Raw genomic sequence first — 14,997 nt, forward strand, 5'->3', positions numbered from 1 at the left:
GAGAAATCTGATCACTATCTTACCTTGTGTGGGCCGGTATGACACCCGGTAGTAATCAAAAGATGCGACCGGTGGACTCCAGGAGACAACCAGCGAGTCCTTGGTCACATTGCTAATGGTGATGTCTTTGGGGGGATCGATTCCTGCAGGGACCCAGGTAGTGGCGGAAAAAGATAGAAAGCACAATGTGAAAAGCAATTTCTAATCCTGGTTTTATGTCACCAAGAGTCGATTCTCTCCCAGAGATAGACAAGACCTCCCTGTGCACTGTTCTCATTGTGTGCTGCTGTGGTGTTGATCCCTAGTGACGGAGACCCTAGCCTAAGTCTCACACCCAACATTGTCATCCATAGGGCTTTCTTTTTGCTTCTTTTTAAATCATTTTATTGGGGACCCATACAACTCTTATCACAATCCATGCATTCATCAGTTGTGTAAAGCACATTTGTATATTCATTGTCCTCATCATTCTCCAAACATCCATAGGGTTTTCATGGCCAGTTGTTGGAATCGAATGTCAGGCCTTTCTTCTTTGTCTGTCTTAGTCTGAAAGCACTACTGAAATCTCCGCAGCATCGTAACAACACATCAGCTTCTACTGATAGGTGGGGAGTGATCGCCTTACTAGGGCGTCCTTAAAACCACTGTCAGGCAAAGCCTCACTTAAATCCTTATATACATGACCAAAGTCATGGACAAGGAGAATATGTAAACTGTATAAACCCAACTGTCAAGTTCAATGCTTGTCTACCTGAGGGCCAACTGAGAACTTTTCTTTATATTCGTGCTTTTCTCTTGGGAAACTTCTCTAAGACATACCCAACTTAACCTCTATCTCTTATTTTCCATCAACTGCCTCTGGCTCGATTTTGAAGAACTGTCTAGTGGATATAGAAGGATTTCAGAGCGCAAGTCCAGAACAAATCCACTTCCCCGAGCTGTATTTCATTTTTGCTCTATGCTTTATTTATTTTTTTGAAGTGCTGTGAAGTGGCAGGGTGGAAATCAGTTGGCTGTTTAATCTGCTGGCACGGTGGGTGAGTTTTTGTCAGCACACGGGAAATGCTTTAAACAGAAATCTTTGCCCACTTGCAGTCTCATATTTGGGGTTGCAGTTGGGCATCTCAGGGTGCCTGTGCTTTCCAAACCACATCCAAATAGATGCCCCTATCTGAGTTCTAAGTTGCCCTGTGGTCTCACGCCGGGTCTCTGAGGAAGCGGCATTTGCATCAGTGGTCCTGCTTTGCAGAGACCTCATGGAACCCAGTCAAGAGGTGACTCTGCCAGAAAAAGATGAGGCGTTTCCTCTTCCTAGGCTTACCTGAGATTCCACCCCCGCCGGCAGTGGGAAGGCCTCTGGGATCATGCATCTAAGCCCTGCTCCTTCAAGATCCTGGGTCTGCCTTACCTCCTAGAAGACGAATCCAACTAACGTGCCTGTCGCACTGAAATAAGTAGCTGTATATGAACAGCTTACAGATCCTTTGTAGCCAAATGAAGCTGTCCCCTACTCCCTGGGTGTTCCTCTTTTTAAATATTCATGGACTTGCCAAAGGTTACCAGGTGAACCCCCTTCACTTGACCTGCTGTCAAGCCCTCCAGCCGCACCTGTGGTGATGGAGCCCATGATGGGCTCAGAGGTCACCGTGCCGTGGACAGCCACCAGGTTCACCAGGTACTCAGTGGCTGGCTGCAGGCCCGTCAGGACAGCATGTCTCTTGGTGGCATCCAGGGAGACCTCCAGCATCTCTTTCTCTTTATCCCGGGGGCTGTAGTTCAGAATGAGCCTGTCGGCTGGCGGGGACGGGTCACTCCAGGTGATGTTCACACTGGAGGAGGTCACATGGGAGAAGTGCAAGTGGGAGATGGGGCGGAACCCTGTAAAACAAAGGGGACAGGCGGTTCTGAAGCACAGGTGAGGTGGTGGGGCCATGGGGCTAGAACAGCTGTCTCACTCCAGAGATCTACTCTCCTTGCTAATCAACGGCTGACCCAGAGCCTGTCCATTCCTGTTTCCCCAAGGCACATACTGAAAAAGCAATGCCCTCTGCAGGGGAAAATCCCAAGGACTCCTGTGAGTGACTCACAATACTGATCCAGGACTGAAAATTTGCTCCTGGAAGGAATTTGATGTGATCGCAGGGATTCCTTAAATGCTCATTGATGTAGTGCAGGCAGGGAAAGATGGACATATCAATCTTGTGGCCAGGTTAGAAGAAACCAGACACAGATTGTTTTTGCGGGTGGGTGGGTAGGGGGGTCCTGGGGCAGCCTTGTTCTCTTCTCCCTTTCTTCCAACAACCCTTTCTCCTTGTGTTGGTTTCATCTTCACCTCTTCTTCCTCGACCCGTTCTTCCCTCTGCTAATGGAAACGGGGCTGGGAAGACTAGACTACCCATGCCCGGCTCACACTGACTCCTCCTCCTGGCTGAGTGGGATTTGGGAGCTCCTATGGGGGTGGTTTCCGCTGCCCCTACCTGTGAAGGCATCCACCGTGGACTCCAAGCTCTGCTGCCGACCCCTCTCAGCCATGACGGAGATGATGTACTCGGCTCCGGGTTCCAGGTCTGTCAGTGTATACGAGGTCCTGTCCTTGGGCACAGTAACTTCCGAGGCGATCCCAGAGGATGGGGTAAAGGTGATTCGGTAGTGATCAATGGGGCCACTGGCCTTGGTCCAGATGAGGGAGATGGAGTTCTCAGAGGAGGCCGTCACCATGAGGTCCCGGGGGCTGTCGAGTTCTGGAGAGCAACACAAGTAGCCTGGTTCACACAGCTCCCACGGCGGGGTGGGGGAGGACTAATTGGACCACACGTAATGTTGAGAGATTCTAAGCCGGCCTTGAGGATATGCTTGTTATTTCGGACACTTATCGCACCCTTTTGCTGAGCATCTTCCCTTGGGAAGTTGGTCAGGCACTTGGCAAACAAATGGACAATCGACAGAAAGGCATCATTAGCTCGGACAGGCCTGGAATACATGCGCCTCTGCAATGAAGCTGCCTGCGGCTTTTCAAGCTCTGCCTGTTCATTACGTCCCAGGCTTTCTCAGTAAGCCAACCAGGGCAGACCAGGAGCCAGTCTCAAGTAGGGATCGGCCATTCCCGGCAATGGTTGCTACGTCCCAACCCCAAGGCCATTCCAACTTGGCCTAGCTCTGGGTGGGCAAGCAAGTAGATCTGAGGACTCCTGGGGGCTTAGGTTCAGTGTTCTTGACTTTGCTATGAGGGATTGACTGTGCTAGACAATTTGGGATTAGTTCCAAATGCCCGGCTCCAGCTCAGGCCCTTTGTATCTGAACTATTAACACCGACTGCAATTTACCCAAAATCGGGAAACAAAAAAGCTGGGTCCAGAGTGGCAAGGATTTCAAGGGCACACTTCCATTTCCTTGGCATTAAAAACATCCCTCAGGTCTAGTTGTCTATCTCAGTGGCCTGCACATACCCTCCCCCTACCGCCAACCCCCCCCCCACCACACACACACACATCCATTTTCTGCAGCCTTCTGGGCTATCCTTCAGACTCTGAGGGAGCATGCAGGGACCTGTTCACTGGGGGACATTGTCTTTGGAGCAGTCTTGTCTAGGACAAGCTTTTATGGGCTTCACCTGGGTACCGTGGTCTTCACCAGCCCCCTTACTCACCAGTCCTGGCATTCATGGTGGCCGGTACACTCTGCTGTGAGTCCCTGATGCCAGAGATCCCGATTCCATACTCAGTGCCAGGCACCAGATCTATTGGTAGAAGCAGAGATACAAAACATGACTCACTCATCTGTGTGTGTGTGTGTGTGTGTGTGTGTGTGTAAGGCACAGGAGGCTGAAAAGGAGCAAATGGTCGCAGAGTCCTTGTAAGATCTTTTTAGTCCTTCCTAAACCTCTTCCAAAATGGATCTCTTAGGAAATCCTGATTTTACCCTTTAGAAAATCCACACCATCTCAAAAGGATGAGCCTGGATGAGCCCAGCTGGCATAGAACTTCTTTCCTGCTGCGGGTTGCCTTGAGCAGGCAGGGAAGCTTCCTTTAGAAGTGTGCTCTCCTCTGGAAAGCCTCCTTGTGAGACTCAGTGTTTCAGGTTACCTGGCACTAGTGATGGGTTCTTTTTTTTTTTTTTTTTTGCCCTAATCATTTTTTTCTCTTTTCTTCTTTTACATTTTATTAGGGACTCAAACAACTCTTACCACAATCCATACATATACATACATCAATTGTATAAAGCACATCCATACATTCCCTGCCCCAATCATTCTCAAGGCATTTGCTCTCCACTTAAGCCCCTTGCATCAGGTCCTCTTTCCCCCCCCCTCCCTCCCCATTCCCCCCTCCCTCATGTGCCCTTGGTAATTTATACATCGTTATTTTGTCATATCTTGCCCTATCCGGAGTCTCCCTTCCCCCCTTCTCTGCTGTCCCTCTCCCAGGGAAGAGGTCACATGTGGATCCTTGTAATCAGTTCCCCGTGATGGGTTCTTTCCTTTGGCTTGACTTGGGAGTTGGGGAGCATATAATGGAGAAGAAGTGTGTGGACATGGGTTTGTGAAACACTTCTTGAATCGTGCGACTGAGGAGCAAACTGCATCTTTTATAGATAGGGCGCTGAAGCCATATGGGGACTCCTGGCTGGCTTCTGGGAACAGCTGTGGTGGGTGGGCTTTTTGTCTGAACCCAGGGCTGTCAGAGCTTAATGTAATGGGATGCAGAAGCCTTGCTGCTGTGGGCCCCATTTCAAGGCCCACAGTAGGGACAGTAGGGAAATGGAAGAAATGCTACCATTGTTCAGGATAGAAGCCTCTCTGGGGAAGTCCTTCGGTGGTTCAAGTCAATCAAGAATCAGTGGATAATTCCAGAAATACATGGAGTTATCTGAAACCTCTCCTTACCTTCTTCTACATTCTTTTTCAGACTAACTGGTTTAACGGGTGCATTTGTTTGCTATTGCCGCTATAACAAACTACCGTAGACTTAGTGACTCAAAATGACACACATTTTATTATCTTACAGTGCGGGAGGTCAGAAGTCTAAAAGGAGTCAATCAGAATGTATTCCTTCTCGAGGCTCTAGAAGAGTATCCATTTCTTGCCTTATCCAGCTTCTAGAGGCTGCCTGGTTGCCTTGGCTTGTGGCTCCTCCCTCAGTCTTCATAGCTGGCAGCATAGCATTTCTGACAATCTCTCTTTCTCTGACTTCTGCTTCTGTCACCGCTTCTCCTGCTCTAACTTGGATCTGCTCTCTCCCCATTCCAAGGATACTCATTATCACATTGGACTCCCCTGGATAATTCAGTATTATAGTTCCAGCTCTCAAGAATTAACTTAATAACACCAGCAAAGTCCCTTTGGCTGTGTGAGATGACAAGGTTATAAGCTCCAGGGACTGGGATGTACACACCTTTAGTGGCCATGATTCAGCCTACTATACCTTCATTAGTTAAGACTGGGTGTAGAACTCTGCAAACAAGATACATCCATCACCCCGAGAGCCGCGCACAGTCGGTGGAAGCCCTCTGGTAGGCTCTTTGTGGGACCCTAAGTGGGTTCCCGGAACTGTCTGAACTTAACAACACTCCACATATACAACTTTCATGCTTTTTAATATATTTGAATGTAATTTGACCCCTCGGCACAACCTTGCAAAGAAGGTAGGATAAACAGTCGTTCCTACACATCTTTCATACAATGAGACTGGAGTACAAAGTACACCTGTGAGCACCTGGCGCAGTCATCCAGGCTTCTGGTCTTAGGGTTCAATGCTTCCAGGAGAATTGGAATACCCACTTGGGACTGACCTGGGATCCCCGAGATTACGTGAATGGTTTTGATAGGAAATAGATTGATCAATCCTAGCATGCCTTGACTTACCAAAGGAGCACTGTACAGTAGCCTAAAGGCTCTGCACCCACTCGCCCAGGAGGGAGGAAGGCTTTAGTCCATTCCATATACTACGTAGCCCTGCGCTCAAGTCTGGCGAACCTGGCAGGCCTTTCTGACCTAGCTCCATCAAAGAACAAAGTTCCCAAGGCCTGTCTTGGGAGAGGGGGTAAGGGGGAGGAGTGGGGTCACATGGGAGTCAACCCCCTTTTTCCTTTTTGCACCAGCTCCATTCCCTTCCTAATCCTTAGCTCTTTCTTTCTCTAAAAATCAACACAAAGCTCACTGCCACGGAATCAGTTTGACTCACAGCAACCAAAACGAGGGCTTTAGAGGCTGTAAATCTTTATGGGAACAGAGAGCCTTAACTTTCTCCAGAGGAAGCCCTGGTGAGTTTGAACCACCAGACTCTGAAGTCTGACATACCTATGTTCACTTTCAGGTTCTGCCATCTTCTACCTGTAGTTACATAATCTTGTGTCAACTTGAGGGTAGTAAGAGTGAAGGGGTGGAATTTAGCTGTCAATCAGATCACAGCCCGATAATGCCTCTTGTGGGTGTGGCCTACTAATGAGGATTCTGGGAACTTCCCCTCTCTCTGCCTTCATCTTCCTGTGGACAAGCCAGGTGGAGCTCCACAGAGACCTGAGCGAGGCATGCGGCAGAGACCATGCAGAGACAGCCATGGGATGCTTCCACTGGCATTGGAGCCTCAATCGTTTTCACCCACTGGCCTGTGATCTTCCTGCATTTGGCATCATTGCCGGTGGCAACGTGAGTCTGAAGAGGACTTCATGGACCAGTATGAGATGTATCGGCTAACACTGGACTTATGGCTTTGATCGGGAATTGGCTGAGATGCTCTGTCTTATACATATATGTGTGTCTTTAGAGTTGTTTCTCTCATCAACCCAGACTAACACGCAGGGACCTCCATTAGGTGATATTTTCCTGTTTCAGTTTCTATGGGGCGAGAAGGCCGTTCATGGTGAGGAGTCAGTAAATCCATATGTCTGAAGCACAGTGGTTGGCCCAGGGGATAGGATTTTAAATTCGTTCTTGGTGGATAGTCTCATTGGCTACACAAAAGTGCCCAGGATAAGTGCCAGGATGGTTCCAGGTTTACCTGTTCTCTGTCAATTCGCTAAGGTTAAGCCTGTTGGCTCCGGTTGAACCCAGTGATTCAGTGAGTCCAGGTGTCAGTGAGGCGTTTGGCCCAGGCTAGGGCCAAGTACCTGTCTCCTGATTGAGTGGGTGATTGCAATGCTCTGAATCTGTTGCAAGTACACATTTTTCTCCGTCAGTATGCTTGGTAAGTCCCAGGTACATCCTTGGTTGGAGAAATTAGATTACCTTTGGGACATAAACAATTTTTCTCAGACAACGGATTGAGACCTTCAATTGCCTATAATGAAGTACAAATCCTGCGATGTAGATGCAGGGTGACAGATTGTGGGAGTGAGACAGAAATTATATGTTGCCAAACGGATCTAACATGTAACGTTTCCATCCGAGTGTCTTATTTATGAAGCTTAAATGAAATGTTCAATAATTCACAACAGAATCATCTTCTCTGAGAAAACTGCAGAGCAGAATTTAAAGGCTGTGTGTCTAGGGGACCGGGGAGTAGGACTCGCGTGTAGGTTTGTGCCGGGCTGCTTTCCTTTGATCCCCAGCCGTGTTCTGCTGCACTATGGGTGAATTGCTGCTCTTTGCCATCAGGTAGAACGCGGTTCTGCTGGAAATGAGGACGTGGATCTGAGGCGCATGTGTTTTCCGTATATGTCAGCACGCGGAGGGCTCACAGTGGCTTCTCACGTTTCAAAGATCCCAGCGCTCTCCATCGGTGCTCCCTTCGTCTCTCCACCCAGCTCCTGCATGTGGTAGCATGTAAATGTCCCTGTTCCCTTTCTTGAAAACAGCTCAGGAAATGCATCCCACAGGACACCACTGCGCTCTATCTCCGTCGGGAACTTCCTTTGCTCGGCTTGGAGGTTGACCCCTTCCTCGACTGTAGCATTGCTCACCCGTTCTCTTCAGAGCTCCTTAAAGCACCCAGCTCAGCCGGTTCACAGACACGATTGAGTGCTTCCTTGTGCTGAGTGCCTCACTGGGTCTCGTGAACAATGCCAGGGTACCCCGAGGAATAGCAGCCTTGTCCTTATGCAGATGAAAAGGAGTCTGTTCTAACGGAATCAGTTAATTAGTCACTGAATACTCATCACATGCCATGCCCTGAACCACATGCAAGAGTTAATCTGGAGAATCCGGAAGAAGGAAGGGAGGGAAGGAGGAAGAGGGAAATTATTTTTGAGTATCTATCTGACAGTGAAGGGTTCTGTTTTAACTGTAGTCTTTTAGAGACCCATGCCTGTGACATCATTTAATCCCCAAAGCAGCTCTGCTTGGAGCATACTGTTGATGGGCAAATGGAAGCTGGAGAAGTCTATTCTTTGACCAAGACCATGAAGCACATGGATTGATTTGAGTGCCCTGCATTTGAGTTCAATGGACTTGTTTTGGATTTCCGATTCTCTGCACTGTTATCCTTAATTTGTTACCATCCACACAGTCTAATGCCTGCTCAAAGTCAATAACACACAGGAAACACCTTCCTGGTGTTTTCTGCTCTCCGCCAAGAGCCACCGATGCCTGTAATGTTGTCCCTTATTCCTCATTATCCGGAGGAACCAGATCCTGGGGAGAGATGTCATGTTTGGTAAAGCAGAGGGCCAGCACAAAAGAGGAGGGTCCTCAGTGAGAGCCCCCGAGACCGTGGCCATAACCAGGAAGGGGCCCCAGCAGAGCAGCGTTTCTGAGGAGGTGCCAAACCCGGCAGCGCTTTGTTCTATTGTACACAAGGCCACTGTGCGTTGGAACCGAGGCCCTGGCACCTGGAAACCCCAACATCGTGAAGCTAACACACGGGAAGCCTGAGTTTGGAATCCAAGTCCCTTGTCCTTTCTGTTGTACCACAGCATAGTGCTTGACCGTAAGAACGGAAACTTGGGAGTCATCGATTCTATACGCTGAGCTTCTGACTAAGGCAGCTGTATGAGAGGAGAGGAGAGAAGAGCTCTGCATGGGCTGGAGTAGCCAGGGAAGGCTTGTAAGAAAGGGGCTTGAGTTGAACCTTGAACACTAGTCCAGAGGAGACTAGGGAGAGGGGAGGGAGCATGGAATCCTGCCGTGGCCAAGGCAGGGCAGAGCGAGCAGTGACTTCTGCCTCGTACTGCAAGGACCATGGGTGCTAAAGTAGAATGACTTACTTCTCTTTGTTCAGGAAGCTTGGTCTTCCTTATGGATGCTCACGGAGCTGAGACGGCTGCTTCTCATGAGGAAAAGCATGAATAAGACACGTGGGGGCTCTAGGTTTGGTTGACAGGGGCCGACATGCAGGCAGGTGGGGCCGTTCCCTCTCCAAATCCCTCGGCGCATCTCCCAATGGTCTGGGAAAGTTCAAGTCTACCAACCCAAGGTTCTAAAGCTGCTTGGTGAAGCAACACGATATCTCCCCCCATAAAGACGGGGAGCCTCGGAAACCGTATTTAAGGTCACTGCGAGTCCTAACCCACCGGATGGCAGTGGATCAACAACATGAAACGCCAGTCCTCCTTGAGCTTCAAATTGCAACTGATCTTTCTCATTTCCAGAACTGGATGGATTTGTGCCCCCTCACAAGCCAGGCTGCCTTTCTTTTGGATTTAATGAAGTATTCTTAGATGAGAGATGACAGATGAGAAGAAATATATTTTACACGTGACAAAAACAATCGGTTGGTCCTAGTGCACTGGACGTGTGCTTTCACTGGGAGGAATAAACTGAGTCCCTGCAGGGGGCTTTTAGTCTAGCAGGAGATACAAGGAAACCCAGTACTTACAACCCAGCCAATTGGCTCCATAACAAAACGTTTGTTCTTTTTAGCCCTCCTCCCAGCTGGCAGTCACAGGGTACTGTTATGATTAGTTCACATGCCTGTCTCCTTATGAGACTCTTAGATCTTTGAGTCAAGGAATTAAAACAGAGTCTATCTTCAGGGTGAAGCGGGGAACACATTGTCTGAGGCAGAGACGCCGCTTGGTAGTAGCTGTGGTGGAGAGCAGCGTTGGGGAAACTTCTGCGAGAAGCTGCCTGAGCGGGGATTTGAAGGATCAGTGGGCTTTGGAGCACTGAGAGGACCCCGGGTGGAGGGAGGGAAGAGCACACGCAAAGGCAGGGGTGGGAAAACAGTTCACTGGGGATCTCATGCAAGGCTCTTCCTGGAGGAATTGTGCACTGGCGAATTTTGGGGATGGGAGAATCCATAGATGGGGAGATATCTGGAGACACGGGGTCTTCCAGAATCTCTCCCTTCCCCCTGCTCCCCACCCGGAATCACAGCAGCTTAGCCACAAACCGTTTCTTCAGAGGCTGGAAATCTACGCTCCCAGGCTTCCCACCCTCATCTTCTTGGATCAAGGCAGGTGCTTCTTCAGGTCCCCTGAATGTCCCAGGCTCTGAGCATGTTTCCCTGCGCTCGCTGTGGCTGGTGTTCACGCATTGAGAGAGGCAATAATTCCACACTGACCCTAAGAACGAGGTTAGCCCGACAAACCCATAGTTTAAAGAAGTTTAAAATTCCGTCTCCCATCCCCTGTCTTAGAGGGGCATCTTGTCTCTGTGTCCTTCCTCTAAGCAAGTGCTCTTTGCTGAAGAAGCCAGAGCAGAAGCTAACAAATTCCCACGTGACCTCTCTCCTGGTTCCGTTTCCCAGTCCTCTGACACAAATAAGGGAAAGACCCTTTGATGTTTCGCCTTTAAGAGGACTTGGAATGGGCAGTTGGCTTCTCTCTTCTCTTGTCTTCTGGGCCCCTGGCAGCTCACACCTCCCACTTTCCAGCTCCCTGAAAGGAGGCACCTTGCCAGAGACTTTCTTACCGAAGTGACCACTTGGGGTCACTGTGACTTCACTCAAAGGAGGCTGAGCACAGCCCAGTCCTGGCCCCTTGGCCCCTTGGCCAGGCCCCTCCTATTCTCCTAGGAGCCCAGAAGGCAGGGAGCCTGGCACAGTGTGTGTGCTGGCCTGTCAGGGAGTGCAGACAGGGTGAGGTGAACATCAAGTGCTTTGGTCCACGAGCACTTGCCAGCTGGACTTCTTGTGGAATGCAGAATTTCTTCCTGGAAAATCCTCCTGTGGACAAGCACATCTCCTGCCCTGGCATTCGGAGAAGCCCACCTTCTCCCCACTGCACGCCCAAACCTGCTGACCTGCAATGGAGGGGTTCTTAGGACAGCCTCGTTCTAGGTCCCCAGCTACCACAAGCCTTGAAGATGGCGACTCACACACCCTGACTGGGCTATGCTTTCCAAATTCATCTCTTGAATGCGTGTGTGTGTGTGTGAGTGTGTGGACATGGTGGACAGCTGGCTGTACATCTTTGTTTTCTTGCGATTCTAAATTGTCCTGTGATGTGTGTGGGAATCTCCGTCTCCCTGGGCTTCCTAAACCCTGCTGGTCATTTTTCTGACCAGAAAATGTTGACTGGAGATAGAGAAAGTGGCAGTGCCGGGGGAGGCGTCTGGGAAGCACCTTCTGTGGTGAGGCACCCAGGTGGCTGCCGGAGTGGGGTGGTGGCGGTGGTGGCATGCACCCCTGGGGCCTGGGCGGCTGTGGGAGAGCATGGTGCCCATGCGAGCCCGTTCACTTTACTTTGCCTCATGACCACAGAGCACCCCTCGGCGGAGGTCCCCCAGTGTGGACCTGGCTCATCAGGGAGGGCTGGATGTGAGAGGGAAGACGGTGGAGGGCAAACTCCTCTCTCCGCTGGCAAAGCAATGAAGGCACACGCTTTTCTTCTCAGTTAGAGGCGCCACCTCAGACGACGGCGAGAGTCTCGTTGACAGTTTCCATTAGTCCCTGGCAGGGTGGCTGATGTTTTGAGCGAAGCCCAGTTAAAGCATCGGTTCTCAACCTGGGAGTCACGACCCCTTTGGGTGGGGGTGTCGAATGATGCTTTCACAGGGGTCGCCCGATTCATAGCAGTAGCAAAATGACAGAGATGAAGTAGCAATGAAAATAATTTTATGGTTGGGGTCATCACAACATGAGGAACTGTATGAAAGGGTTGAGGCAATAGGAAGGTGGAGAACCACTGAGTTAAAGGATGAGACTCTCCCCCTCCCTCCCTCCAGGAGGAGTTTTCTAAATCACTTATTGCCTTTTGCTGTCACCCAGAAAGCAGAGTGGTGTTGTCAGGCACTGTTTAATGCTGACGGGTGCAACCGAGAGGGACCTGGACGAGTCTGTAAGGTGAGTGTAGCACCCTTTGGGACTCGAGGTGCACAGGCCAAGCAGACATCATCAGAGCGGAGAGGCTGGGCCTGAAAATGTCTAGCATTAGGGACACAGAAACCACCATAGAAGGAGGGGTGTGGGGAGGAGAGACATCGCAGACATGGAGTCTATTGCTCAGAAACAAATGCATACTCCACTGGGAAGCCACTGGGCATTGCTGAGAAAGAATAATGGGGGAAATGTTGGGTATTTTGGGTCCCAGCCTGGCCTTTGTGTCTGAGAAGGGCAGGGTGAGGTATGTGAAGGGAGGCTGGGGGCAGGTTGCCTGTTGCATACTGTCTGAATGAGTCTGAGGCTGGGCGAGTCAGGAGGGCCCATATTCCACAGTTTAGGGTCAAGGGAGGCCACAGAGACAGAATTTCTTCAGGGCATAGAAAACACAGCACCATAGAACTGTTTAGAAGCCACTGTGAAAGAAAAGGAATGTGAATATGTACCCTGGAAAGGCCGGGCAGCCTTGGGCTTATGTCTGTGCTCTGTGGGGATGGATCACACACAAAGATCTCACGGATATCAAGTGCTTATTGTGTGCCAGACTGCGTCTTAAGTGTGTGTATATGTGTGCGTATTGTTGTTGTGTGCTATTGAGTTGATTCTGACTCACAGCAACCCATGGTGACAGAGTAGACCTGCCCCCTAGGGTGTTCCAGGCTTCGGTCTCTAATGGTGGAGCACTGGTGGCACCATGGTCTAGGGCTCGGCTACTAATCAAAAGATTGGCAGTTCAAGCCCACCATTGGCTCCACGGGAGAAAGATGTGGCCAGTCTACTTCCATTGGGACTTACAGTCTTGGACAAAGGGACAGTTCTAATCTGTCCCACAGGTTCACTACGGGGCCCAAGGGACTTGAAGGCGATGGACTGTTTCCTTTAGTTAATATTTATACATGCAGATTGTCTGATCTTTCTTCTGTTCAGCTGCTAAGTGTGTTTTAATCTCCAACTTTTCAGTTAGCAGCCAAGCATACAACAGGGCTTGCTCTACCTACCTACCTACCTACCTACCTACCTACCTACCTACCTGCCTGCCTGCCTGCCTGCCTGCCTGCCTGCCTGCCTACCTACCTACCTACCTACCTATCTACCTGCCTGCCTGCCCACCTACCTACCTACCTACCTACCTACCTACCTACCTACCTACCTACCTACCTACCTATCTACCTACCTACATATCTATCTATCTATCTATCTATCTATCTATCTATCTATCTATCTATCTATCTATCTATCCATCCATCCATCCATCCATCCATCCATCCATCCATCCATCCTATTTATGATTTAATTTAATTCTTACAAAACTCCATGGGATAGATCTGGTGTCTTCAGACCAGGAAGCTGAAGTACAGGAAGTGGAAGACATTTGTCCAAGGACACATGTCTGTGGAGCTAGACCCAAGCCCCACTCGGGCAGCTTAGAGGGATGACCTCAGAAGCTACACTCTGCTCTCAGCAAATACTTCCCATCCATTACTGTGCACGCAAACCACTTGGGGCTCAGACAAAATGCAGCGTCTGATCCAGTCGATCTGAGGGTGGGAAGGCCTGTGATTCTACAACTTTCACATATCTCAGGTGATACTGAAGCTGTTGTTCCTCACACCACCGTTGGAGAAGTGAGATACTAAACCACTGCCCCGCACTGCTTCACGAAGCTACACTAAACCATCTATGAGGTCTGCTGCACAATACTTCGTTAGAGTGGTGAGAAGCAGGGAGGTTACTTTGAGGGCGAAGGTGCACCTGACCCAAGCCCTGGTCTTTTCAATTGCCTCATATGCATGTGAAAGTTGGACATTGAATAAGGGAGACCAAAGAGGAATCAAAGCATTAGCATTGTGGTGCTGGCAAAGGAAGTATCATGGGCCAACAAGAGAACAGACAAATCTCTCTGGGAAGAGGTACAACTGGAGTGTTCCTTAGAGGCAAGGATGGCGACACTTCATCTCATGGACTCTGGATGTGCTGTCAGAAGAAACCAGTCCCCGGACAAGGCCATCATGCTCGGGAAAGTAGAGGGGCAGCAAAAGCAGAAGGCTCTCCACAAGCTGAACTGACCCTGTGGCTGCCAGGATGGACTCAGTCAGAGGAACAACGGAAGGGTGGTGCCGGATCGGGGCTGTGTTCTGTTCTGCTGTGAATAGGTCGCTATGGGCAGGAACCGACTCAATGGCACCTAACAGCACCAACATCTAGGGGCTTATGGAGACCTGCCTCCCTTTAGCTGAGTGGTTTACTAGCTTAGTAGAAACACTACATCAAACTAATTGGAGGTCTTATCTTAATTTCGCACGATGATACCAGGAGGTGAAATGGTTAATTGCTCCAGATCACACAGGAAGTGTCAGAGCAGACCCTGGGCCCTTCCCATGGGACATGGAGCAGAGCATTCAGATGAAACTTGGGCTCCAGCGTCTGAACACAGGCTTACTGCTGTCCATGCCCTTGGGTTATCGGACTCCTGGTGATCTTAGATCCAAGAGAATGAAACATTGCCTAGTCCCACATCGCCCTCACAACCATCAGCATTTCCAGTTCCTTGCTGTGCCCACTGTGCTAATCCCTCTCACAGATGGTCCCCCATGCCCGTGCTGGCGCTAGGATTCACCGAACATGGTGTCCACTTTGGATGAGTAAAATGTGCCAACAATGTGTCCAAAGCAAGCAGGTTCAACAATGTCCTGTTATGGTCCGTATCATAGGGTTTTTGATTGGCTAATTTAAATAAGCAGATCACCAGACCTTTCTTTCTAGTCTTTCATAGTCTAGAAGTTCTCCTGAAGCCTGTCTGCTG

General features: G+C 49.8%; 1 protein-coding gene across 1 annotated transcript in view; it reads right to left on the minus strand.

Annotated features, from left to right (window-relative positions):
- TNR (tenascin R) overlaps positions 1-14,997 on the minus strand; it is an 82,744-nt gene that overhangs the window by 36,267 nt on the left and 31,480 nt on the right. The window contains exons 8-11 of the mRNA XM_075541246.1: positions 3,647-3,736; positions 2,478-2,741; positions 1,609-1,878; positions 24-143 (exon numbers count right to left, since the gene is read on the minus strand). Coding sequence (XP_075397361.1) covers positions 24-143; positions 1,609-1,878; positions 2,478-2,741; positions 3,647-3,736 — 744 coding nt within the window. The remainder of the gene's footprint in view (positions 1-23; positions 144-1,608; positions 1,879-2,477; positions 2,742-3,646; positions 3,737-14,997) is intronic.

This window comes from Tenrec ecaudatus, chromosome 1, assembly GCF_050624435.1.
Source record: "Tenrec ecaudatus isolate mTenEca1 chromosome 1, mTenEca1.hap1, whole genome shotgun sequence".
NCBI lineage: Eukaryota > Metazoa > Chordata > Mammalia > Afrosoricida > Tenrecidae > Tenrec > Tenrec ecaudatus.